The 27,070-nt window shown below is 50.8% G+C and overlaps 2 protein-coding genes and 1 long non-coding RNA gene across 6 annotated transcripts; 2 read left to right on the plus strand and 1 right to left on the minus strand.

Moving 5' to 3' along the window:
• Positions 7,608–16,114, minus strand: LOC110403845. Of its 2 annotated transcripts, none has more exons than XR_002441846.1 (3): positions 15,450–16,114; positions 15,177–15,293; positions 7,608–14,828 (listed from the first exon to the last, which is right to left on the minus strand). It is a non-coding gene; the product is annotated as an uncharacterized LOC110403845 (long non-coding RNA). The 2 variants fall into 2 exon arrangements; XR_002441847.1 differs by having other exon boundaries at positions 7,609–13,982; positions 14,730–14,828; positions 15,177–16,114.
• On the plus strand, positions 16,184–20,804 carry PEX11A (peroxisomal biogenesis factor 11 alpha). Of its 2 annotated transcripts, XR_002441845.1 has the most exons (4): positions 16,184–16,357; positions 16,576–16,691; positions 17,586–18,215; positions 18,321–20,804. XR_002441845.1 is itself a non-coding variant. In XM_021407573.1 (3 exons), exons 1-3 carry the CDS (start codon positions 16,302–16,304, stop codon positions 18,146–18,148), a joined length of 735 nt encoding a protein of 244 aa, XP_021263248.1. In that variant the 5' UTR covers positions 16,184–16,301; the 3' UTR covers positions 18,149–20,804. The 2 variants fall into 2 exon arrangements, 1 of the variants encoding a protein (XP_021263248.1); XM_021407573.1 differs by having other exon boundaries at positions 17,586–20,804.
• Positions 21,178–26,978, plus strand: PLIN1 (perilipin 1). Of its 2 annotated transcripts, XM_021407556.1 has the most exons (8): positions 21,178–22,756; positions 23,212–23,410; positions 23,544–23,626; positions 23,979–24,231; positions 24,431–24,672; positions 24,746–24,889; positions 25,418–25,651; positions 25,915–26,978. In XM_021407556.1, exons 1-8 carry the CDS (start codon positions 22,712–22,714, stop codon positions 26,278–26,280), a joined length of 1,566 nt encoding a protein of 521 aa, XP_021263231.1. In that variant the 5' UTR covers positions 21,178–22,711; the 3' UTR covers positions 26,281–26,978. The 2 variants fall into 2 exon arrangements, with proteins under 2 accessions (XP_021263231.1, XP_021263230.1); XM_021407555.1 differs by lacking the exons at positions 21,178–22,756; positions 23,212–23,410 and having other exon boundaries at positions 23,549–24,231.

Here is a 27,070-nt window from a genome sequence, read left to right on the forward strand (position 1 = left end):
CCAACGGTGGCTTTTTCAGGAGTTTTTTTTTTTTTTTTTCCTGAACAAAGCAACAAATATTTCTGTTGATAAAAAAAAAATTAAAGACATGAGGGCCAGCAAAGGACACGTATACCACTTAAAAAAAGAAGATGTGCCTATAGATATGGATAACGCAGCTGTGGAGCTGAGCTCGGATCTCTATAAAGCTCTCATTCTGATCTGAATCTAAAAATCTTTTCACAACCCTTTCACACACCTCAATTATTTTAACCACTTAGCCATCACGTTCCGGTATTGATTTGAACACATACCAATTATTTAAGTCAATTGCCTATTAAAATTCATTTCCAACAAAAGGTCAGAAATGCAAATTGAAACCAGATGCAGTACATTATGCCTATCAGCATTGTGATCTGCACACACGCTCATTATTATGTTTCTGCAGAAGTAATTCCTCTTGTCACATTTTGCTCTGTTATGCCAGAGTGCCTATTACAGGCTCTATTAATTAAGAGGGTATTTTTATTATTCTTATTATTATTAATGGAAAGTTTTACATACTGCAATCTCCCTTAGAGGTGTAAAAAGGCACTGGGGGCTGCCTACCTACAGGTTCTGCAGCTGGATGTGCACCCTCTCTCCTTACAGATCTGAGGAGCTTTAAGGCTCCCCATGGGGAATAACAGGGAGAAGTGGTACTTATCCTGGGAGCAGCCAGGACAGCATCACTTGAGCATCACGAGGAGCTGTGTGCCAATCCAGTCAAAGACCACTGAGGGGAGCAGGCCACAGCTGCAGCCTCTGTGCGTCACCTTGGATGTTTTTTCCTATGCAGGTGGAAGGAGGGGGTATTTGATACTTCTGGCAGGAAAACGTGATCTCTGGCCATCTCTGAGAGCCTGAAACATCTGCAGTGCAAATGTTCTCATTTCAGGGTGCTGCAGCTCAGGGAAGGTGAAAGAGGGGAAGTGGGTGGCACAAGATGAAGAGATGAGGATGGAGGTGAGCTCTCCCTTGGCTCCCAAAAACTCACGGCCAAACTTCACCTGTTCCCTTGCATCTGTCCCCCAGGTCAAGCCCAAGACAAATGTCACTTAAACTAGAGGAAAATATTTTTGTATTATGGTTTTTAACTCATGTTTGGAGCCAATAGCATAGCCAGCCTCCAGCTGACTTCTCTCCCCTGCCAGACATGTGCAGAAAGATCTATGGGGCAGAGATCTGTGGGACCTTTCCTGTGGGGTAGGGGTTGGCTCCCGCTGGGGAACTGCACAATTTGGCCAAAAAAAAAAGCCATAGGAAGTGCCTTGGAGCCCCGTAACCCAATGGTTAAATCCCAAATCCAGCATCCTCTCTTGCTTCCTTTACTAAAACAAGAAACAGATGAGCAACAGCCCAGCCCTGCACAGGATGTGAAGGTCTGTGGCAGGCAACTACAGCCTCTGCGAACGCCATTCACCACAGAAAGGCAGCTCAGAAATGACCAGCACTGAGGAATTACAGCAATTTGGCTGAGATCATCCCAGTGCCAACACAACGGACCCCGGGCAGGGCACACAGCTGATGTGAAACTGATGCTACACTTGATCTTAGCTGAAAGGCCATTAAAAAGAAATCAGAAGAGACTGGCTAAAAGCAATTTATGGGGTTACAAAATGATGTATTACGTGCACCATGGCTCCAGGTTTGCAGTAATTTAGGCTGGTATTGATTGAGGAGAGACTGGGGCATATTCCACCACCTTTTTAATTTCAGGCTGATTTGGCCGCCGCTTGCAGGTCAGCAGGCAATGTGATGAGACAAAAACAAACCAAGAATCAGAGCAGCAGAAATCACCCCTCTCAGAAGTACCTTGTAAATAACTTTTAAGGCCGAGGAAGGAGAACAGAATGAAAGCAGTGGCTATTAAGAAAAACAAGACTGAAGATCCAGACTGAGAAAAAATGGTTTCAGGGCACCATTAAGAGGGAATATCACGCACACATCCCATCATCACCTGCCTGTATTTTCTCAAATAAATAAGCTGTTTTATTCGTGTATTGTGGTGCTAATTCTGATTCAGTATGACCTGGTTAAGTATCAAAATAAAGCCAAAATACACGGGGCTGCTTACAAAGGCCTCTAACTGTATCATTCCAGTCGTGGGATGGATGGCTTGGTGGTGTTCCAGGACATGCTGCAAAGCTGAGCCTACACCTCCTATGAGGGTAAATCTGGGGTGCTTTGCTCCTGCAGGTAGCAATTACAGCCCCAAGCACACAGACGGTGATGGTGAATAGAGGAAACCCACCGCTACCTGAGGTGAGGAAATTGCTGACATCAGTGCAGGATATTTTCCAGGTGATATTCATAGAACCATAGAATCAATTTGAGTTGGAAGGGACCCTTCAAAGCCATCTGGTCCAACTGCCCTGCACTGAACAGGGACACCTACAGCTGATCAGGTGCTCAGAGCCCGTCCAGCCTGACCTGGAGTGTCTGCAGGGATGGGGCACCCACCACCCCTCCAGCACCTCACCACCCTAATGCACCCATGTGCTTGGGAGCCCGGCTGAGCTCTGGCTGCAGGGCTGGGCTGCCAGCAAGGCCAGCTCCTCCCTTCTGATCATGAGTTGTACCATTAGGTGCAAGCACCTGAGCACCTTGTTCCTCTGCTTCCACTCCAGAAGGCACAGAGCTCAAAAGTTATTGGCAGATTTAATTAAAACTAGCTTTGAGATGCAGAGCAACCTATAATGGTGACGGCTCATTCCGCATAATACTGTAATAACCCTCTCTCATATTAAACACAGCAGCAATATTGTTCACCAGAGATGAGGACATTAGCACAAATAATCAGCCTGACTGCGATGAGGGGGCACTGAAACCGAGAGGAGGGCTGAAATGAGTGCTTCTTTCAAGTCCTTATTCTTCACCCTGCACCTCTAATTAGATAATGAAGGCAAGCGAAAAACACTGGGTTTGCACTCAAAATTTGAAAACATCTCCACAAGGTTTTTTCAAACTTCTTGGGGAGATGCTTACAACTTTCTGACAGATTGTACTCACCTTGCTTATATAACCATAAGCTCCTGCTGAGTTGAAATCCCTCCCATACGAAATGCGCTTCTGTGGCCGTTCTGTTCAGGATCAGTTCATCCTTGGGAAAATATTATTGCTAGAATGCTACGTGAGTCCACTGCTTCAACCTGGACGGCGCATTTAAATTCTCTAAAGAGGCTTTAGGAATTCATAACAGAGCCTGATCCACCTGTGGGGGAGGGAATGTCTCTTTGGAGCTGCAGCAGCTGAAGGCATTACTTGGCTGATTTTTCCACCAACAATTCATTACATTTGATTGTGTGTCTGTTCTGTTAGTACAGAGCCTTGCTAATATCTCCTAACTGGGGGATGGCAGCGTATTTGGTAGGAGGAAGAGGTGCTGAGGCTGGCTTAAATGGAAATTCACATGCAGAGCAGGTGGCCTAAGTGACAGTGTTAGGCTCCGTGTCTTCTTAGCAGATCTGGAGGGTTCCATGTGGTCAGAGAGGGATGCAATGTGAGGTTCAGATCTGGATTTCAGCCTTTCCTTTAAGAGGTGGAGAATTTACAGAGGAAAGCTTTTGATTCAGATTCTTTTTGTAAAGGAACTGTGTAAGTCTCTATCTATGCACTCTGGTTCACACAAGTAAATAACTTCAGCCCCTCTGATCCCTGAGGAACGATGATTTACGGCAGTGGTAATGTGCACTGAAGAAAAATACAACTTGCTCCTGAAAATCGCTGATTAAAGTGATCACAGCAAAGCAAAATGACTCTGGGCTTCCTCCTTTTTTCCCTTACACCTGCTTTACCCCTTGGAGGCTGGAACATCAGGTATTCTAACCTACTCAGGTTAGAATAGAGTGCAGCTTCGGGCAACACAGGTACATCAGCAACCGGGACAACTTACCAAGGGCTGTGACGGAGTCCATGACAGCCAAAAACGGGGGGACCAGATGATTTCAAGTGATCGCTGTGTTTCAAACTGGAATTAATTCAGAAGCAGCCTCTATGTTGTGTTTACTCCTCGTGACAGAGCCAGATTACACTGTAATTGATGGTTAGGTGAGGACTGCAGACTGGCAGGTTCCTCCTCTTCACCTAATTAAAGTTTCTTCCTCATAGCTCAGCACGGGACTTGTTTTTCTCCTCCTGCAGAGCTCCATTTCCTGTCCACACCCCCACACATCACCCACTTATTCCCTCTCCCCTCGTCCTGGAACAACAACCTGGCCCTGTGTACACAGGAGCTGCTGTTTGCTCAGCTGGGCTGACCCCCAGACCCTAGCCCCACTGAGGAGCTGGGGACAGGAGAAGCATTTCACCCTTGGCAGCCCAGGCCAATTTGCATCGCAGATGCTGCACAGTGACGTGAGTCATTGGCCTTCCCCTCCTCTTAGAGCATGGACTTCCCTGGGGCTGAGCCAGCACATGTCACCGAAGAGATGTGTGTCACAGGAGGGCCAGGCTCTGGCGATGACAAATGCTCTGCTACTGCTCTGCTGCCTGATGTGCACAGCACAGCCCTGGCACTTGGCCTTGGAGGGTGAAGCTCTTCACGGCAGAGCCCTGACCGCCCCCACCCTGTAAGGTACCTGGAAGCACACAGGGCTACAGCCAGAAAGCAGCATCGCCCGGTTATCGTGCAGATTCCTCTCTCTGACACTCTCAGCCAACTTCCTCCTGCATTTTGGCCTCAGAAACACAGCTGACTTCCCATCCTAGCCAGTATCGAGCATAAAGAGTGGCAGAACCAGGCTCTTCTTGCCCCAGGAGAGGCTGACTGCACATGAAATACTGTACTGGGTCCCAGACAGAGCGGTACAAGAACCACTGTGCAACCACAAACTGGGACAACTGCAAGTTTGCAGAAAACCAAAGTTAAACTAGACTGAAATGCCTGGCACAAAGCACTAGGGGAGATTAAAGAGTTAATCTGTGTAGTTTGGCTCAACAGCACAGCTCCAGCTATAGCCTGGTCTCAAAGGACAGAAGCGATAGGGATGCAATACCTGGCTCCCCTAAATCTAGACGCTGGAGCTGCCCCTACACCCAGAGCAAACACAATAAGCGTTGCTGGGACTGTTCTGCTCCAGTCCCCACCATACATCCCAGCGCACCAGTGACACAACTCGCCCCAGACAGGACACAGAGCTCTTAGCACATTCCTCCTCAGGATGGCTTCAAGTTGCATGTTAGCAAAGTGCTGGGGGATAGAAGGACTGCCAACACAGGTGGCAAGAAACAAACGTACCCAGGACCACACTCCTTCCAACCCCACCAACAGGGCTCACCCCAACAGCCTGAACCTTTGCTGGCCCTCAGGAGTGGCAGAATCTTATCAGATCAGCCCAATTTCCTTCACTTCCACAGCACATGCAAAGAAGTAAGCTGACATTTGGCTTCTTGCAGAGAACAGCAGATCATTTAGAGAGATTAAGAGCAGCTCCTCTCCCCCAGACACCATCTCCGCCCAGCTGGGCAGCAGGCAGGCTGTGCTGAGCAGTGCTGCTCCAGCGCCTCTGTGTGGATCTCAGTCCTCTTCCTCCTGCACACAATCCACCTACTGTGATGTTTTTCCTTTCTTAAATACAGAGCCTGACTGTAGTGCCTCTCAGCTTGTCACTTGGCCCGGGGAAAACTGTGCTTCATCTTTTGATGGTCATCTTTACGATACCTCTGGAAGCTTTTCTATAGTTTCCAGCAGCGAAACAGCCCAAATTGGCTCAGATCTACAGTTGCCTGGGGCTCACGGAGTGAAGGGAATGACAAAAGGGCTGGCAGGGGCATCCTTGTTGGAAGAGGCCAGCAGGTGCCCCTGATCCACTGCAGAACGTGCCATGGAGCTCAGCGCACAGCTCCGTCACCAACACGCGTGTCAACACCCTGACCAAACCAATTCTCTTGTATCCCTCCAAAGAGGCAGGAAACAAATGGTCCCCCGCTGAAGTCATGAGGAAAAACAAAGGCTCTTCATCAGCCTCCTGCAGCTGCTTGTTGTTTTCCTTTCTCCGTGCAGCCTGCCAGCTCCTGGTTATCTTGGCCAAGCACATGATTTGGGTTTTAGAGCAACTTCCAACTGCAAACAAACAAGCACATCTTGAGATGAACGCACACAATCTGGTGGATGCACAGCACACCTCGCTGCTTAGCGGATCCCTCCCTGCCTCTCCTACAGCTACTGGGAAAGCCCTGTCCTGCTTCTGGGCAGGCAGCAGATGGGGTGTGATTAGAGGGCTCAGGTCCCCAAGCCCTTTACATTTGTGCAAACAGCAAGAATTAGCTGTTGGAGTAGCCACGTAATCATTGTGCTGGCTCTCTGCAGAATGGGAAATCCTGCCCCGAGCAATCCCCTGTGCCCAGATATGACAGAAGGTCCATTGTTTCTTAAACTACCACAGAAACAAAATAATTCAGCTGTTACTGCCACCAGAGCAAGAGCAGAGCAAAGGATCGAGGACTGCTCCTTGTTCACTTCATTGCTGAACCAGGTGGCTCAGCTTAAACAGGCATTGGAGGTGGTTGGAGCTTACCAGCTTGGCATTGCACTGAAGCAGATGGCAAGGGCTCACACAGCCCGGTATCGATATCCATAACAATCAGATGAGCTGTGAGCTGTAAGCTGTGGCAGACGGAAAATGGCAGCACACAGGGCTTTACTGGGGCTCTCCAAACCTTTCACCAAGGCAGCAAATAGGAAGGCTTACATTCAAATAGCTTGTATCGGAAACTGCAGAACAACTGGGATGCTTCTCCTGTTTCCTACATCCACATCAGACTGGTTGCCTTTACATCCAGAAGAGCTGAGATCTCTCCTCAAAACTCAGAGCGAAATCAGACAATTTGCTATGAAAACCTAAAATGGGACCTTGGCATGGGAGTGCCTGCATAGCTCTGTGCTGACTCCCACGTATCGATGCTTTGCTGAACTTCTGGGGGAGTCACCAGCGGGAGACATGGAAAAAATACAGCTCAGCCACGCACACAGGAATGGTTTCTGGCAGCTTGGGTACATTCTTTGTGGATTAGACAGTCACCCTGGAAGCACGATCAGTTGTAGAGAGACTGAAGCTTTCTCGTGGTATTTATATAAATCTTTGTTACGTGCACTAACACAGCCCCTCCTGAGGTGGTGGCTGTAATGTCACAGCTCTGCAGTGCCTGGAGCCAGGCAAACAAGTTTTGCAGATGCTTGAAATGCATATTTTCAGTCTCCTCTCCTAAATGCCCTCAAGTTCCCTTGGCTGTCATAAGCAACCTAGATGCCCAGTGCAAAAATACAGTTCTGCTGTCAGCCCAACTGAGCAGTCATATTCTGCAGTTAAAACCAAGGTGCTGCCACACAACTACAGACCTGAAAGTACAAAGGGAAGGTTCACCTTTCTGTGGCCTCTGCTCTATGTGTTTGGCCATGCTCCTGGCTGAGGAGCAGCCCAGGTCAGGCCTGAGTCACTCCGCAGTGTCACTGCCCTGCTGTGCTCTGGAGATGCCCATCTTCATGGCTGATCTGCAGCCTGGATTGAAAAGCCCAGGACTGATCACAAGGATGCTGCTGCCTGCCCACCTGGCTCAGAGCAGTAGAGGAGGCACAGTGGTGAGCCCCAGAAACAAGAAGGGCAGAAGACTGGAACCTGGTAAAATGCCATTTATTGGAGAAAAGTCTTTATTCAGGACGGACATTATAACACACCATATTGCTTTGATGTTCCAGGGCTTTGAGAGGACTCAGAAATCCAGCACAAATCCTTAGCTGAAGCACACAAATGTTAGATCTATCACTTCCGTAATAGTTCTTTCCTACCTGGAGACTCTTCCATCAGCTGCATTTGTCCCCGATGAGGAGGAGCCGAGCCCTGCTGGAAGGTAAGAAGAGAAGCAGGGTGCAGATCCTGGTGGCTGCACTGTGGCAAGCAAGCAGACAGTTCGTGTGACAAATTGCCCCAAGCTGGACAGCAGCAGGATGGATTTGAACAGAGCTGCTGCTAAAATATCTCTGCTGGATTATAGGTCTGCAGGCCTTTGACAGAGCAGAGCCTGGCCCTCAGGATGCAGGGCTGACTACAGCTTCTTCTGTCCCTTTATGTTCTGCCTCTCCTTGTCCATGGCAGCTGCTCGTGCCTGCATCCACTCCAGTATCAGACAGCTGCTCCCTGAATCCTAGCAGACACTGCTGCCTTGCAAGGGAAGGAGAGCGTTAGCACAGCCCCTGCCATTCTCCCACTTCCGCTGGCATGATGCAGATAGGAGCCTCCTTTCCAGCTTTTTAAGATTAGGGCACAGAACTGGTGGGATGGGATGAAAGTTTTCTGTCCCCAGCTGACCAGATAACACCACGGGATTCACTCTGGATACAAGGAATTTAGGGAAGACTTCCAGGTAACAAGTGCTGTAAGGTCATACCTGTGCCCATCTGTTCCACTTCAGACTGGAAAATTAAAGCTTAGTGATAAAAATGAACAGAATGTTATTGATGAGGATCTGGCTTCAGGTGAAGAATTCAAGGAAGAAGTGACCCAATAAGAGATATCACATTGCCATCTAGTGACAGCATGAACTCCGTGCACCTGCTGAGCTCTGCACCGGGCACGAGCGTGCTTCTCAAGCCAACAAACCAACAACACAAACCTCCTTAAGCATCAAATTAACCTAGGCATAGAGGGGAGCAGCGTGGTACAAAGAGATCCCAGCTCTGCCTGGCTATGGGGACGAAAGGAAGAGGCAGGCAGTTAAGCAAGTATCGTTATCTGACAGTCTTGCACTATGATTTATGCTGCACAAATGCACCTAGAACCGGCACGCTCTCTTTACCTGGAATGAGGCCTGCCCCAGGCACCCAGGCTGACAGCTGTGAGTTATTCTAGGGAGGACAGAAGGCAGAGGAGGAAGGGGCACACGTTCTGGAGGCCTGGCAGGGGTGCAGTTAGTTGAACATCAACCTTACCCAGGCGGATGTCTGTGTCACAGTGCACAGAAGAGCCCAGAAGCTCCAAGATGAGACCTTGCATGGACATGACACCATAGCTTGCAATAGCACACTTACCTTACTTATCTCTGTGCTTACCAATCATGAAAGAAAATGTGACATCCCTCAATGACAGGTTCTCTGAGGACTTGAAAGGGAAATCTGGTTCCTCTGGGAAAGCCTCCTTCAGTGGGTAGGAGCTGAAATGAGGATGATGCAGTGACTGGCTCTGCTCTGTGCCAACACATCTGCCTGCTGCTGCTGCTCATCTCTTGGTCAGAGGCAACAGTGCAGGACTGTTAGCAGAGATGTACCAACATATACAAGCTTGTCAGGTCTGAGCAATTCTTGTAGACTAACCCATGAGATCATGCTGTGAGAATTTATGCTCCCCCCTCTCAGACATTCACCTGACTCAGGATTTTGCCACTGCTTTGACATAACTTGCATACCAACAGGCTGTAATAATGTCAGTGGCAATATGTGGCAAAGGGGTTGGTGTGAGGTTCCAGCCAATCCCCTTCCCTATGGAAACAAAGCCTGCTTCCTGCTGGGCAGCAGCACCCAAAACCTGTCTGGGGTTGATGCTGGAGATGCAAGTCCCCTGGCTGCCTTGCAAGCAAAAAGCCACAGTCCCCAGAGCAGCAGAGTCGATAGAAAGATGGCAGAAAATGCTTATTCTGTCTTCCAGGTAGAAGTTACTCTGTCAAGCACAGAAGAAACAAGAAAGAAGTGCCCTGGGTACCTGGCAGAGACCCAGCCAGCTGAACACCAGCCCTGGGGCAGGAATAATTGTAGTTCTGGCATAACTGTTGGATTTCACGGCTGGGACTGACTCCTAGCAAAACCAAGTTGTGTGGCATGGCACAGCTATCTCGGTGAAGCTAGTAGAAAATCCTCTACCTAAAGAAATCTGGGCCTCCCTGCTGGACCCAGCCACTGTAACACCTCGTTCCTTCGGAGCGAGATCTACCAGAAGCTGCCTCACCTGCCTGCCAGGAGCACGATGCTGGATTTCCTGCCCCTGCATACTCCCAGCAAACACAAAAACTCCTCTCTGTACACAGTGCTAGAAGCTCCACAATGGGAGAGGCAGAATCTATACCAGGACAAAATGTCTTGTTGCTGGCAGCTGCAGTGCTCTGCAGAAAATGGATGCGATGGACAAGACGTTCCTCTAGAATGGCAGTCACAGACAGCGGGTAACCTGGGCAGGGATTAAAAAGACTATTTTCAGATTCGCTCTCCTCTTGTTCCTCATTTCCCCTAATAGTGAAGAGCTGGCTGAGTGACAGCTACTGGCCACTGAGCATTCCCACACCCCACAGAGTGCTCTGTGAGGGAAAGCAAGACGTTCTTCCCCGCTTTCTCCCTGAATGATCGGTTTAAGTAAATAAAAGCAGAGATTGTGCTTCCCATCCCAGTGCACACTGGTGCCAGCTGGAACATCTGGTAAGCAGAAGGGACAATAAAAGTGGGAAGGAGATCAGGGAATGAGGAAAAGAACAATCCAGGACACCAAAACTCCATCAGAAAGCTTTCATTAGAGCTCTCATAATTTTCCTGCCAGGACTTATAAGAACTGCTCCCACAAACTGGAACACAACAAACCCTCCCTTGCCCGTGATTTTATTTTATTTTATTTTTTAACTTTGCCTATGTGCTCCCTCGTTTATTTTAAACCAAGCAGCAAAGTTTGTTTGTCTTCATGCTGGAGTAGAGTTGACAATTTAAGCCAGACTTTTGTCCTGGAAGGTGGAATTTACAGAGTCAGCCCAACCCAGAGTCACTGATTTCCAACTGGTGCTCAGTGTCATGCAGTAACATACTTCACACGTCAACAACTTTTTGCCCAGTTGGATTACCTGACCAGTCCCATTTACAGGATCCAGCTGGGTAGGAGAAAATGAAAAGTAGCATGTCTGAGTAAGGAAGGAAGAAATACACGTAAAAGAAAGGCCTTGATAAGTAGGTAGCACTGCAACAGGATCTGGAATGATGCTAGCCCCCTACCCTGAAACCTTAGGATGAAAGCAGTAGAACCAAGCCAGAAGCTTCCATCTGCACTTCACGTGTCCCGCACTGAAGTTTCATGGAACAGAATGCTGACTGGGACTCCTGCTCACCTGGGAACCTCATCCTTGCTCTCATTCTCACCCTCCAACTCCAGATACCCCCAACAAGTGCTGTGGAAAATTGCCTCCTGCTGCTCCCACTGGGAGTCCTCAATCGGGTGACTGTGTCCCAAACCCAGATGCTGCCATCGTCTATTTTCTTCAAGGCATCCAAAGGGCTTTTGAAATTCATTCTTAGATCAGAAGCATAAAGGGAAGAGTCTCAGCCTGGGAGAAACAGACACTATGGAGATGGGGAAGAACTCAGATGCACTTTTACTATCCCATCTTCAGGGAGGCATTGTCCTGAAAAGGACCACACTGCGTTTTCCTGGTAGAAGTAGTTCAACATTAAGAATATCCACAAGAGACTTTCCATATCACTAGCCCATTTTCCAATATTTGAAGGGAGAAATTAGGACAAGCCATCTGAGGACCCAGCTCACCTTGCCTTTCTGAGGCATTTTGACACCATCTCAGTACAAAGTTAGCTCCATCTCCATCCTCTTTGTAAGGGAGAAGATTCTTATGAATCTAGGATCAAAGTGACAAGATAAGGGTGCTGCCAGGTTGCCAGAATCTAGGAAGCAGCCTCCTCTCCCTGCATGACACCTGATCCCAGACGCACTGAAGTATTCTGTGCTAACAAAGGTGACACGTGAGATGGTTGGCTAACAAGTAACTCCCACTATAGGATTACAGGTAACTACAAAGACAGGACAGGGAGGGACGAGGGAGGACATTACCAAACCATTCTGGCTGCTTTGTAGACTGAAGGGCCAAGATTCCTTTGCCACCTGCGTGTTCCATGTACAGAAGCAGTCTCTGACCTGTAATGGGTTTGAGTGGCTTCACTTTCAGCAGCAGCACTGGGAGACTCAGCTTTACATCAGCTTTGTTTGCAGACACGGGAGACTCCTGCAACAGAAAAATGAAGACTCAACAAAAAAATAAAGCTGCAGAAGCAGGACTGAAGGTTGCAGAGCACTGCTGAATGCAAGAAAAGATTTGACTTCAGGGAGCCTAGGATTTTAGTTCATAGGCGTGCTTTGCTGGGAATGGGAAATCCTAAGGGGACCTGCACTGCTGTGTCCCCAGCACCACCCACACACTAACACACACCAAGGACTGGGCTAAACAGAACAGGTCGGGCTAAATAATCAACCATGTCTGAGAAGGAAGAGGTGGAAACTCAGATACTTGGATGGAGGTGAAACCTAACAGGGTGAAAGTGACACGGGAGAAGGCTTAGCACTGACTCAGCATTTTAAATTCCCCAGAACATTCACCAAGGCCAGTTACCACTTCTGCAGAACCGTCTCCATGCTGCTCCAGACTTCCCTGCCAAAGAACAGAAGTGGCAGTGGTTAGTTCCAACAAGCTCTCTGTGCCAGGGTGGATTCAGCTACGAACCCACCTGGCTCCTCTCAGAGGCAGTCTAAAACATGAACTCAAGCCACTGTCTCTACCCAGGCCAGACCCTCCAGTGGAGGTACCAGCTCTGATTCCCTGCCTGCTCCTTCACCTTCCCCGAGTGACACAAGGGAGAAGCTCTGGGAATGCCCTTGCACAGGGCCTCCTCAGATGGGGCAATCCTGCTGGGAAAGGAGCTGGCAGTTTCAGGGAGGGGCAGCAGGAATGCTGACCCTGGGACCAAAGGAATCTTGTTGGAAAGTGTGTCCTGCGAAAGTACGCGTGTCCCAGTAGCACAAAGGCCTCGTGCAGTGTGGGCTGGGTGGCTGGAGCAGCTGCAAAGACACATCCCCCTGGGCTGTCAGACTCGTTCAGCCTGTATCTTGCTGTCACGGTCTGCACGGGCAAGGCTTGGGGAAAGAGCTGTAGGCAAGAGGGTATAAGAAGAAATAGCACAGAGAGGAGGGAACTGTTTTGTACTGCAGATGTCCAGCTTAACCTCTTCTCCCTGAAAGCCAGCCCTGCTTCGGCTTTGGAGCTTTCTCCTTGTCTCCTTCAGCCAGGAATCCTTAGGCAATCAGGAGACCTCCAGCCAAACTTTTGAGCTGCGTGCCTTGGGAAACCTTGTTGAGCAACTGGAAGCAAGGAGGAAAGGTCTCTCAAGCAAGCAGCTTCTGCTATCTTACATCCTTAAAACAACACGTGCTATTTTCTAAAGTATGAAATCCCTGCAAACTTCATGCAGCCCACCTCTCCTCCCACTTAAGGCTTCATATGCATGACTGAGACTGACATCACAGCCTCCAGCTCAGCCTCCCAGAGTCCCACGAGCACCACAGGAGGGAAAGCTGCTTCACTGAGCCTTCTGGCACTAGGAACTGCATGACCTGTTCCAGTCGGCCAAATTTTGGGATCAGTGCTGATCCACTTCAGGCCTTTTGGAGAGGACAAGGAGTGGCAGAAGCAACTCTCTAAGCTGGAGGAGGAATTGGGAAGATTAGAAACAGGATCACAGGGAATCTAGAATGCTTAGAAAAGCAGTGGGAATCACTTCCCTGAGACTAGGCTAAAGGAAGGCTCATTCCTCTGGTCCATATAGGACAATGTCAGAGACCTCCAGCAGCTGCTTTTGCTGCAGATACATCTCTGGGATGCTGGCATTCAGAAATGAGTTTGGCACTCAGAGAGTGTACATCACATCACAAAACTACCTGCTTGCTCCTGGCTTAGTGAATAGGCTCTCTGCTGACCTCTGGAAACTCTGTCATGGGCAATTAGTGCTCTTCATGACATTATTTACCTGCCCTTGACCAGTGTCTAGCGGCTGGCAACTCTGCCTGCAGCAGAAGGGTTGGAACTGGATGATTTTGAGGTCCCTTCCAACCCAAGCTATACTATGGTGATGGTAACTGACTCAGTACTTACCACCTCATTTAGGATTTTAATGAGCAGCAAGCTTTCCTTGTGAAAGCAGAAGAGCCAGACAAGCCCTGGAATGGAAACACAGAAGCAGCAGAAGGAAAGTGAACAGATGGCAGCCGTGCTCTTGAGAGAGGGCTGTTACAATGTGCTGGGGTGTGAACAGGGCTATATTCTTTTCCTGGGCACATGGAAGAATATCCCACTGCTTCCAGCAATAAACTTTCATTGGCTTCCTTATGTCAACACCAGCAAGCACTCGATTGTACACAGCGATGGATAATGGAGTTTGAAAGCTATCTCCGCCAGAAATGACAGGTTTCAAATGAATCAAGAAACAAACCTATTTACCACAGGACCGTGCAATTACAGATGCTGAAACAAAGCAGAGGCGAGAGGTCACACCTAGCAATGCTTCTTTCTGTCTGGTCCGATGTATTCCTAAAATACATTGCACTTCAGCCTCAGCTCCACATCTGCCTCTGCTGTCCCAGTCAGGACACCGAACCCACACCCTTTTCTAATCCCAAGGCCCTAGGGCCACTCTATCACCCTACAACCTGTTATCTAACACCTTTCTTTGCAGGGCTTTCTAGGAAACCTGTTATCCACACTCACGCTTTTCCTGATTTAGCACTCTTCCATAAAGCAGCTGCCAACTCTTCAGCTCCAGAGCACAGCTACCCACCAGTCAGGGTGGGGAAACCCATGTCCCGCTCACCCATTTCATCCACAGCAAGTGCAGAGTGGCATTCATTCCCTAAATCTGAGGAGCTGACAGCACGAAGCTCTGCTTTGACTGTATCCCAAGCACTGACCTGCTTACAGTCAAACATCCTGAAGGCAGCCAGACCCACGGACAGACCAACAAAGCTGTATTTTCCAGATACTGCCAGGCAATTGGCTGTCCCAGTTACCTACCAAGAAAGGGAAAAGATAAGCACATCTGACCAGCAGCAGGCACAGCTTCCTGGATGCTGCCACGTGAAGACTGTAGAATCATTAAGGCTGGAAAAGACCTATGAGTCCAGTTGTCAGCCAACCCCTACCATGCCCACTGACCACGTCCCTCAGCGCTACATCCCCACGGCTCTCAAACATCCCCAGGGACAGTGACTCCACCACCTCCCTGGGCAGGGGACAGATAGGACAGGCAGCACATCTGCTCCGAATGCTCCCATGGCCCACAGGAGCAGCCCCTTTCTCATACAGAGTATTCACCATAACACAATCCTCAGCTCGCTCATTTGTATGCTACTAATTACCTTCTCCTGAGCAAGCAAGGGCGGAGCCAGGCAGAAAAGCAGAAGGTGAATTTAGTGCTGTTTAGCATCTGCTTCTCTCTTTTCAGAGAGGTGTGATAGATGAGTGAGAAGCAGAACCTGTCAGGCAAGCCAAGAAATTGCAGTGGATCAGCGGAGTGGTGGTGTGTTCTCAGGAAGGTGATGGACGGAAGGCTGCAAAATCAACTCAGTAGATATTCTCTAGAAATACTGCTAAGGTAATTAGTGCCCTCCTTGCTCTGAGGGGCTCTGTACCTGGAATTCAGCTGTGGGAAAGCTCTTGGTGGGCCGAACCTTTCATTTTTATGCTTCTCGGAGTGCCTCCCTCCTCTTAACGACTGTCAAAGACCAACAGCACTTCTTGGCTGACCACCCTGAGGGGCTGAGGTGCCACATCACATAGCCAGTCGGGATCCTGCAGGAAGAAATCCTCCTCATCCTCCTCCAGTCCCACTCAGATGGCAGAAGAATCTCCGGGGGATGCTGCCCGACGTGCACAGACATCCTTCTGCCTTTCCAGATGCAAAACACAGCACGGATGCTGCTACCAGAGGAGACGCAAAACAAGGAGCCGCACGGTATCTGCATTCATGAGGTAATGGGGGAAAAGAGAAAGGTGATTTATGAGCTCTAAGTGGGAAGCGGGTTCCTCGCAGTGTAGGCAAACCTGTTAGACACAGCTCATTTCTGCTTGTTGCATGCATTACTCATGGTGTGGGGACATCAGCCATGCAAATACTGGGGGCTACACATAAAAGAGTGAGAGAGAGAAAAGGAAAAAAGAAAGGAGATAAAAGAAAGAAAAAAGAAAAGAAAAAGAAAAGAACCTCCGCAGTGAATAAACCCAACCGAAAGGTGAATCAACCCAACGAACGCAAACGATGCCCAGCTGGCGGCCCCCGCGCGGCGTTACCGGGCGGTTGTACCTGGGCGGACCCTTTTAACGGTGACACCGCCTGCCCCCGCCCCGCCGTTTATCGGTTGCCATGGTAACGACGATGGTGGCGCCGCCCGGCCGGAAACGCGCTCCGGAGCGGAGGGTTCCGCCGTGGGACGGGGCGGAGCGGAGCGGTCGCGCAGCGCCCGGGGTGCCCAGCTGCCACCGCCATGCAGGGCTTCGTGGAGTTCACCAACCGCAGCCAGGGGAGGGAGAGGCTCTTCCGGTGAGTGCGGGGCTGGGGTGCTCGGCACCATCCCGGCTTCCTCGGGGCTCCCAGACGCTTTCTGCCCTCGCTGCGCCCGGGCCTCCCCGTGCCCGTCCTCCATCCCGTCCCCAAGAGCTGCCGCCCCGGCTCCCGCAGCCGCTCTGCTCCTCTCCTGCCCCCCTTGCGAATTGTCCGCGTTTCACCCGTGTGCCATTTTCCTCGTTTTTCCATTCCAGAGCCACTCAGTACACATGCATGTTGCTTAGCTATGTCATTGAGCGTAATGCTGATAACGAGAAGCTGGTGCTGAAACTCAGGCAGCTGGAATCTAGCATGAGCTCTGGCCGTAAAAGTAAGTACCGATGTGCACAGGAGTCCTTCCCCGCGTGCTCCTTCCATCCGAACAGCTCCTGGCCTCGGGTGCTTTCCTTCGGCCGCAGAACCCCTGTCAGTGTATTCCCAGAACTGCCCACAGTCCTGCCTTAACCAGCCAGAATCGATAGGGCCAGAATGACATTAATCAGTTCTGGGAGCGCAGTCATGCACCATTCCATACTTTCCTCACGCTCTGACTTGAATGCATCCTTCTGTCCTGTGTCCCACTTGCTCCCCTTACGCTTGTGCCGTTGCTGCGTTTGCAGTTTGCTTTCTGGATGACCTTACACCTACTTGTCAATTGCTCAATTCCAGAACAATTTCCAGAGGGTAATGCACTAACTTAATACACTACCCTAGATTTATTATTCCAATTAGGTCTGGAGGATCATAATTTCTAGGGGAGAGTGTCAGCATAGCTGTAATTCTCTTGCTTAATCAATTCTCTTGCAAAACAAATCTCTAACAGACTTCAGGCCTAAATTCAGAGCCTTGCAGTTCCACTAACCCTTGGGTGCTGCCAACATCTGCCACTGTTGCAGTGCAGCAGGTTATAAAAAGTATTTTGCATAGCACTGTATTAACATTCATGGGGTGAAACCCAGGCTGTGCAAGGGATGAAATCCGGCTTGTCTTGTGGTATGGCTTGAAATGGAATATACTGCTCCTGTTTGCAGGGAGCTATGTGACAAATTCATGGCTGGGGAGGCACAATTTCACCATTTTCCATATGGCAGGAGCTGTTTAAACATACCAGTGCTCAAAGCCTGTTAAGTTTTTGAAATGGACACATGGGGCAGTGACATTCCAAGCTGTGCACGGAGCTGTGCCCCTGCAATAGCCATTCTAACCTTTGTGGTGTTTCTTGCAGTGTTCCGGCTGGGCAACGTGGTGCACGCCTTGGTAGCAGCCAGGAAAACTACCGAGCTTCCCGAAGTGCTGCCTCGCATCTGCCTGACAGCCTCCAACCTGACCCGTGCCCTGTACTTCTTCTGCGACACGGTGCTGTGGTTGAAGAGTGTTGGACTCCAATCTGACATCAATAAGGCAAAGTGGCAGAACTGGGCCACCAAGTGCTACTACTTCTCACTGCTGATGAACCTGGCCAGGGATTGGTATGAGGTCTCCTGGAGGCTGGAACAAGCTGTACAGGAAGAAAAGATGAAGAACTGCTGCTGGGACAAACAAAATCAGGAACTAAACTCTTCCAAATGGAATGGTTTGCATGGTTTTCTCTTCCTGCTCTTTCAGATACTCAGAAGTCATCCTCCTCTGCTGCTAGACGTGGTGAAGAACCTCTGTGATCTCTCTGGTCCGTTGGATACGCTGGGGATCTACAAAACCAATCCAGGCGTGATTGGTTTCTGTGGGCTCCTCTCCTCTCTGGTTGGGATCCTCACACTAGCAAGCCCACATCTGAAGCTGAAAGAGTGACGTAAGAGGAACTGCTCAGTGTGCAGTGAGCCAGCAGCTTTGATCTTCTGACGGGTTTTTATTCTCCGTATGGCACTTTAAAAATGAAGATGTCTCACTTTAACCTCAAGATGAGTTTTTTTCCCTCTGAATAAGTGACTTCTGCCCTCTGTCCTTCCCTGTGTCTTTGCAGATGAGTTTGCGGCCCAGTGGAGTGAAGATGGAAGAAGGCAGAGTAACATTGCACAAACAGAAAGAGGACTTGGAACATGGCTGCTAGAGAAGGAAATACTGATGCTCCTATATTTTAATACAGCTTATGAAATAGCTGCCTAGACTACTGTAGTATGTGTATGACTCATAACTAATCATGTTTACACAGGAAAGCTAGAATTCACCAATCAAAGGTTCCTATAGCCAAATTTTCCACAGTGTGTTCAGGCAAGTTAGGAAGTGTGGTTAGATGGCCTAAAGTAAAGCTTGAGTGTTCTGATGGGACTGGATTGCTGGATTCCGATTTCTGTAGGCAATGGTTTGATGATAACTGAAAAGTGGTATCACCTGACCTCTCAGTGATCTGTGACTCTGGAGCTGCAGTCTGGTGAGTGCCAACTTACGTCCCAGGAAATCAAAACCTTCTTTTCCTTTGATAATATAAGCCAAGATGGGTTGGCCACCAACTAACTGTTCCAGCAGGCCGTGGCTGAGGATTTTGGTGAAGAAAAGCGTGTGGGAAAAGCTGGTCTCATTGCTGCTAATGCTGTGATTTGTAAGGATCTGCGTGCGGTGAAGCTGTGAATCTGGAACCTGTCATAAGCACTACATTTCCCATTACATCCACACCTTAATTCCTGTGATTCCAAGTGGAACAATTTTACATTAATGACAGTGTGATAAGCAGCTTGTTCTGCTGTTTTAATTTTACTTGAAAATGTCCAGTGTAATAAGGAGCTTTGGAACCTGCACTTAAGGAGAAAAGGCCCTCTGGGAGCTTGTCAAGTCAGAAAAGCTGCAAGGGTGTTTCCAGTTGTGTAAGCTCCTGGAGGGAGGGGAATGGAGTCGGATTTGATCATATATCAGAATGTCCTTGAGAAGAGAAGCTTATTACCTGGATTTGGGCATTCACATTTTGGATTTTCTTTCTTGGTCCTCTTTATGCTTCCATTATGACAGCAAGATTTCTTGTGTGTTCCCTCACTGGTTCTACCATTTGAAAATGCCTTGTGATTGCCCTGTGACTGCATAACTGCTCTTCAGTTTTCTAGCTGGGAATGATTGCCTGGCAGGGTGAGCTAGGTTAGAGGAGAAATGCTGTGTCCAGCTGTCTAACAGCTTGCATGGTGTGCAGTCATTGTTGCTTCTGCCTTTGTGGAGTACCAGTTCTAACACCATCTTGAGAAAAATTTGCACATCGTATAGGACACAAAATTATCGCTTTTCTTCATCAGAGCTCGGCCTGTGTGTTCTGTTGCTTTCTGACTGCAAGTGCTGCTTGTTTAATCTGTCAGGAGATGTGAATAGAGATTATCCTAACCAGGACCAATGTACTCTCTTATTATTTCTGATACTCTCTGTAAACAGAAATTAAAAGGTGCTGGTCTCCTTTATTACAGGAGGAGGCTGTGGAATTGAGCAGGCATGGTAATGCAGTGCCCCAGTTTACCTTAAGTCATTGTGGTCGTGCTTGGAATTACTTCCACTTTGAATCTGAAGTGTTAGGCTGCCAACGAAGTGTTGCAAATAGGGGTTGCTGAGCAGGGTAATTAAGTGTGTCTGAATACCAAACGTGGCCTGTAGCAGCTCTTCTTTTTAATATGGGAATGAATAGCACTAAAAGTAGAGCACGCTGCAGTTCAGGCCATAATGGATGTGTTGTATTCAAGGGCTTTTTCTTGATACTTGTTTAACAGTTGGGTTTTTTGTTGTCATTTCTTTGTTTCTTCAGTCCATGTGCCTTTGAGCTGCTGGCACTGTGCAGCCCATCCCTCCCTTGGTCAGATTTGATCATTATCCCAGTGTCAGCAATCCCATAAGGAAAGGAGAGGAGTCTTGGCGATCTGGCAACAGAGCTCTGGCCACCCTTAGCCCACAGAATTTATCTTCTTGCAAGAAACCACATGAATTCCTCTCAGGGGACCTCTTGGATACAAAACAGATCTTACGCTGGTTTGCAGACTGATTCCTTTTCCCATGTAGTTCATAGGTGAGGGGGAATGGATTCAGACACTGATGTGGCCCTGGCTAGATACAGCTCTCTGTGCTTTGCAGAGGGAGCAGGGTGGTTTCTTGCCCATGTGCCAAGCAAACACTGCAAAGTCACAAACCAGTCTTTGCTGTTCCTCTTGGAGGAGCTGGGATGGCTCAGCAAGTACAGACTTAACCTGGGAGATGGGGTGATGAATTTTCAGCCTGTCTCAGCCTTACCTGTCCCATTTGGCATAACACAGGTCAGAGCATACAGGAGTAACTTTACTGGATTTTAAGCACTAATACTGCCTTTCTGCTCCCCAGCTGGGGGCTAGCAATTTAAAGTACCTTAATGTAATGTGACTGAAGCCATAGAATTGTAATCAAGTGGAGAAAATCCTTTTAGTGCCTTTTCTGTGTATGTTTCTAATACAACAGCTGGAATAAGGAGAGCCGTTTGAACACAAGCAATAAACTTTGATGCGTATAACACTGCATCTGTGTGTGACTTTGAGGATGGGGAAAAGAGATTCTGAAGAAGAGATTTCTGAAGAGATTTCTGAAGTTGTTGCAGATGTTTAATGATGAATACCTGTTCAGGGCAGAGAGCGAAGGATAACATCTCCAGCTGAGATGGGGAGGGATGGAGAAGGGATAACCAGTAAAAACGAGCTCTTGCTGGTAGCTTACTGCTAACTCCTATCCCCTGCAGCAAGAGCTTTGCAAACGTGAAAGCTCCAAAATGTCGTTCCCTGAACAATGTACAAAGCATTGCATTCAGCAGTGATTTAGCAAGACTCTCCTTCTGAATGACTGCTCCTATACACATTTCATAATAGTAGCAATTAACAGCAGAGTGGTAAGTGAGATAAGTAATCTACTCACAGACAAGGCTTTCCTAATGTTAACACTGTGCTTGGCGTGATATTTCAGGAAGAGTGAGCCACTCAGCATTCCCGGGTGAGCAGCAGGAGCAATCAAAGGTCTAAAAACCAACATCTCAGGGGAGGGATCACGTGAGCCGTTTTGTAGAGGAAAGGTGACTGAGGGAGGGTGTGTGGAAGGTTTTCTGTCAAGTGGAAGGCAATAAATTAGTCTCTAATCCACCCAAGCGGTAATACATATACGTTGCCACAAAGGAGAATTAAATCATGCAGGCAATGTGGTTTGAAATTTAAGTAAAATAAAACACTAAAGAAATTGACGGGGAAGGCAGTGCCCCATGGGAAGGGGCGGGGATGGGCACAGAGTAGGGCAGAGGCTGTGCTGTCTGCGGATCCCTGCTCGCACCGGGCAGAGGGAAGGCTGGCACGGCCCCTGGTGTCATGTCCGTTCACCACGGCCAAGAGATCAGACCCATGAGCAGCCTACTGCCCTTTGTCCCACTGTCTGGAGAGCCCTGAAGCACCTCAGCGCTGTGCCAGAGGATGACGGACAGCCGTGTGCCTCCACCCAGGGGTGAGCCCGTTAGTGCAGGGCTGTGGGCAAGCCCAGGCTCTTCCAGGAGTCACGGAGCGCTAGGATCATCTCATCCAACCATCAGCACACACCCCCATGCCCACTGATCACGAGCCTCAGTGCCACGTCCCCACGGCTCTTGAACACCTCCAGGGACGGTGATTCCACCACCTCCCTGGGCAGCCTGTTCCTCCCACGGAACAATGCCCATGTTCCTGTCCTGCTGGTCCAGGTAAGTAAGGTTCCCAGCCAGGTGTGTGTTCCCTGTGCTGACAGACCCTTCCTTTGTTACTGGTAAGGGAAAGTGCTCCTGCTCATCCCCATTCCAAGTCCTTTTACTCCCTTGTCCTGCTGCTTGGCTACAGCCACATTTCCATCCCTCCCTCAACTCCCTCCTCTGTGCTGCACCAAACACAAGCTGCATGCCCACACTTGCTATGCCTCTTCCTCCTCTTCTGCCAGGTCTTGGTGCATGGCCACAGTGCTGCACAAACACAGGCAGGTCTTAATCTCTGCTGCATTCATCATCTCCTCACTTAACATACAGGGATGATTTTGCAGCCATCCATCCCACAAGATGAGAGCCTTTGGGGAGCTGTTTGCCCAGTTTCCTCAGCAACCCATGCCCCCCCCAGCCCAGCCCAGGCTGGAGGTGGGGCCTGGGGGGTAGTAGTGCCCCAGCACCACACACCCCAGGCACAGGACCCGAGCGAGGACAGGCTGCTGAGGGGCTCCAGCAGAGGAGGAGTGTGTGGAGCACTGACTCTAGGGTTTAACTGGTAAAAAGTCAAAGCTTGGGCAATGCCACAACCACAGCACCCAAGGGAGCTGCGTGGCCCTGCCCAGCCCCTGCACATCGTGCTCTGAGCTCCAGCCCGGCTCAGACCTCACGGCACGGTCTGCGGCTCTGCACTTTGCTTTGCAGGAAGACGTGGCACGATGACGGTGAAGAAGAATCAGCCCTTGCAGAACGGAAGGGCCAAGGTGAGTGCGGGGAGAGGGAGAGGAAAGGGCAGAGGAGGGGAATAGCTCATACCATGCTGTCTTGTGTGTTATCTTTGCTTGTAATAATGCAGAGCAACCATTAAGGGATAACCATTCACATGCCTGAAATTAAATATCTGAAAATCAACAAAGGTAACCTTGATCTGATAGGAGCCCTCAGCACTGTATCAGCAGTGCCTGTACTTCACCTTTGTCCCCATGGTGGACCACAAACCTCCAGCAATGCACAGCTGCGAGCACAACTACAGCCACTGGGGTCACTTATCTGCGGGATTTCTGGGTCAGCTGGCTCCATGTCAAGATAAAATCAGCAGGAGATGTATTTTCCTTATTGAACACGCAGATTCAGTCCAGTCGGGCCATGAAGGCACACTCAGATTTTCTTGGGGAGTGGCTGCTGGCTGGCCTCTAACTGGACCCCATCTGATGCACAGGAGAACGTGCTGCAGCGGGTCCTGCAGCTGCCGGTGGTGAGCTCAACCTGCGAAAGCCTGCAGCGGACCTACACCAGCACCAAAGAAGTCCACCCGCTTGTGGCCTCAGTGTGTGAGGTCTACGAGCAGGGCGTGAAGGGTGCCAGCGCCTTGGCCATGTGGAGCGTGGAGCCTGTGGTGCGCAGGCTGGAGCCCCAGTGTGAGTCCGTACAACACCGCCACCAGGAGGGATGTGGCGGGGGTACCTAATAGTGGTACAGCGCCTGCGCTCACCCCTGGCACAGCCCCCAGCCTTAATCACCACCTTGCTCTCATGCTTTTGCCCAAGGCAGTCACTATGGCCAACAACTTGGCATGTCGGGGCTTGGACCACCTGGAGGAGAAGATCCCAGCCCTTCAGTATCCCGTTGAGAAGGTAAGTCATGGGTGGGAAAGCTGCAGCCTCTGGGACCCTCCAACCCCGTCTGTGGAGCCCACAGCACTTCTCCTCTGGGCCAGACCCTGGTTTTGCTTCCCACTTGGCCACCAGTGATGGCAAGGGGCTTCCCCACGGCACCTCAAAGCAAGGACTTGGCCACAGGTGTGGTTGGATTGCTCCTGAATATAGGCCAGCAATGTCCTATATAGCTGGCTACCTCCAGCCCAGGCTACAGGAAATTGTTCTGCCACTCTTGAGGATATCTTCTTGTATGGTCCATGGTCCCTCCAGCTGCCCTGTGCTACCCAGAGCACACAAGAAGGACTCTTCTCCATCTCTCTGCCTTCAGCTTGCCTCCAAACTGAAGGACACCATCTCCACCCCCATCCAAACTGCCAAAAGCACCATTGGCAACTCCATGGGCAAGATCCTGGGGCTGGCAGTGGGAGGCTATGAGACAACCAAGAGCACCGTGGAGACCACAGCAAGGTACACAAGGAGCAACTCGGTGAGCCAGATGGTGGCCGCTGGGATGGACACGGCCCTGGGTGGGCTGGAGAAGCTGATGGAGTACCTGCTGCCAGAAGAGGAGGAGGAAGCAGGTAGTACTGGTGCCCAGATCACCTTGAGGTGTCTGCAGAGGGATGTCCTGGTAGGGCAGGGGTCTGCTGGGGTGGAGGAGGCACCCAAGGCTGGCCCCATGGAGGTGGGGCCTCGTTGATGGGGTACAGGTGGGAAGAGGAGGATCTTGGTGCAGGGCTGTCCCACCAGGCTGTAACACCCCATACTCGCCCTGTGCAGTTCTGCCTTTAGATCAGAAGCCCAAGCAGACCTGTGGGCCAGCAACGAAGGTCTCCCAGCAGCGGTCCAGGACTTACAGGGCTCACAGCGCTCCCAGTGCTCCCAGCAGTGCTCCCAGCACCCTGGGCAGGATCGCAGCCCTGGTCAGCACCGCTTCCCACCGTGCTTACCAGCACACCGCCCAGAACCTCCAGCGTGCCAAAGCCAAAGGGCAGGAGCTGGTCGTCTGGATCCCCATCCTGGTGAGTCCCAGCCTGTCCCAAAGCCCTGGGTCCCGGGACTCACCCAGAGAACTGGTTTCTATCCCCCCTGCAGGGCAGCCTGGCTAAGCCAAGCCCACCCACAGTGCCACGGAGCCACAGTGAGAGACAAAGCATCGCAGGCAGCTGGCGGCAGAGTAGGGTCCCAGAGCAGAAGCAGGAGAAGGCAGAGAAGAAGGAGGACAACCATGCCAGTGAGGTATGGAAAAATGGAGGTATGGGGTCACCCTAGAGCATCATCCCGACTCTACCATGTTCTTTCTCCCTTCTTCAACAAGCCAAATCAATGCACTCCCCTTCTGGCATTCTCCCAGGGGTTGGGTGCAATCCAAAGGACTCAGCGACCAGCATCTCTGGCTCAGTCCTTAGGAGAAAAAGCCCTGAACTCCCACACAGGGCTGCAGCAGTCTCTGGACTAGGCAGTGCTTCAATTCCCAAAACAGCACCTAGCTCCCTGTTGTCGGTTTGGGGTCTCAGCACCAAACGTACTCCCACCATGGTCCCAGCAGTGAGCAGGAGGACCCTGGGCGGGGGGGTGGAGGTGGGGGGGGGCCTGCTGACAGCACAAGGGCTGGAGGACTTTCCCTGGCAGTAGCAGCTCCGCTGGGACACAAGCACAGGAAGCTGCAGGTCGGGGTCAGTGCCCCTTGCCTTTACTTGCAGCAGAAATGCAGGGTCCCAGCGGGCTGGGGGGGCTGCCATAAGTGACGTTGTTTTCTATCTGCAGGCAGGGGATGGCCTCGGGCTGGTGGGCAGCGTGGCTCACAACCTGCAGAGCGCCTGCGTCTCCGGCATCTCCAGCGTGAAGAAGGTCCCCGCTGTGGCCTGGGATGCAGCAGAGGGGTTGATTCTGTTCACGCCCCGCAGGCTTTCCAGGGCCCTGGAGACGGTAGATGCTCTTGGGGGGACCCTCATCAGTGCCCCTAAGCACCTGCTGGGCAGCCTGTATAGCTATGTGCCGGTGAGTGCATCCCAGCACCTTGGGGACACACAGGGACTGGGTCCCGCTCATCTCCAGCAAAACCCCTTTTGGTCCACTCTCCCCTCATAAAGGGGAGGCAGAGGGTCATGCTGGGACCACATCCCCTCCCTTTCTTCCGCCCATCCCTTTTTTGCCTGTCCCCAACCTGCTCCCCCAGGACTGCTCTGAGGGCCTCCATGGGGACAAACCACCCATCCCAAAGTCTCCCCAGGGAGAATCCCTGTGCTCAGCCCAGCCCTCAGCTCTGCAGGCAGTCCAAGTGTGAGGCGGCGGCACGGGGCAGCAAGACGGGCCCTGAGGCCGAGCAGAAGGAGGAGGAGAGCAAGCCAGAGGCCGGCAGCGCCGAGGAGAAGGCCCAGCTGAGGGGGGACTGGCGGCTGTACCGCGGCCACCACCCGCTGTCCTTCCTGGGCCTGGAGGACCCCCTCTTCATACGCAGCAACCTGTACCGCACCTCAGCCTTGGAGCCCGAGGCTGTGCCGCGGAAATCGGCCTTCACACCCTACAGCCGGCGTGTGAGCGAGGGCTCCTACCGCTTCAGCCCCGAGGCCATGTACAGCCGGGCCTACTACGCCAACCTCTACAGCCCGGCTTTCAAGAAGGACTGACCGTGAGCGGGAGAACCCCGGCCCCAAATTGCCCCCAGCACGCTTCACCTTCATGTACCCACATCCCACAGCCCACGTTGCCTGCATACCCACATCCCCAACCTGGCACAGATATGGTTGTCCCTCTGGGGTTGTCCATCTCTCTGTCCATCCATGGTTGAGGGTCCCTGCTCTGCACCAGGCTCGGTGACAGCTGTGCAAGGGGATGTCCCCTCCTTGGGGCCAAGAGGAGAATAAAGGCAGCCCAAAGCGCAGCTGCTGGAGAAATAGGTAGAGGAGAAAAGAAGGTAAAATACACGGTATCTCTGGGTGAGATACACAGCACTGAGATGGACTGGAGGGCAACACAACCATCAAACATCATCATAGAATCATCAGAGAACAGCTTTCGTTGGAAGTGACTTAAAGCTCATTCAGTTCTGTTCCCCTGCTGTGAGCTGGTTGCCCCCCACCAGTTCAGGCTGCCCAGGACCCCAGCCAACCTGGCCTTGAGCACCTCCAGGGATGGGGCACCCACTGCTTCTCTGGGCAGCCTGGGTCCCCATCCCTCCCTCCACAGTTTTGGGCCTGGGGACACAACCAGGCAGAGCACCAGAACCCCCGTCTCCTGTAGGACTGCCTTATTTCTTACAACTTGTGGTTGTATCTGCTGCAATAATAAACCTTCTCCCCCAACCCCTTGCATAGTTTGCTTTACAAGAGCTGCCTTCCGGCTGGTGAGCCATAAAGGTCTGGGAATACTGAGGGAGGGAGAGAGCTTGGGGTGCAGAGGGTTTTTGCAGTGTTGGGG

Source organism: Numida meleagris, chromosome 9 (genome assembly GCF_002078875.1).
Source record: "Numida meleagris isolate 19003 breed g44 Domestic line chromosome 9, NumMel1.0, whole genome shotgun sequence".
Classification (NCBI taxonomy): domain Eukaryota; kingdom Metazoa; phylum Chordata; class Aves; order Galliformes; family Numididae; genus Numida; species Numida meleagris.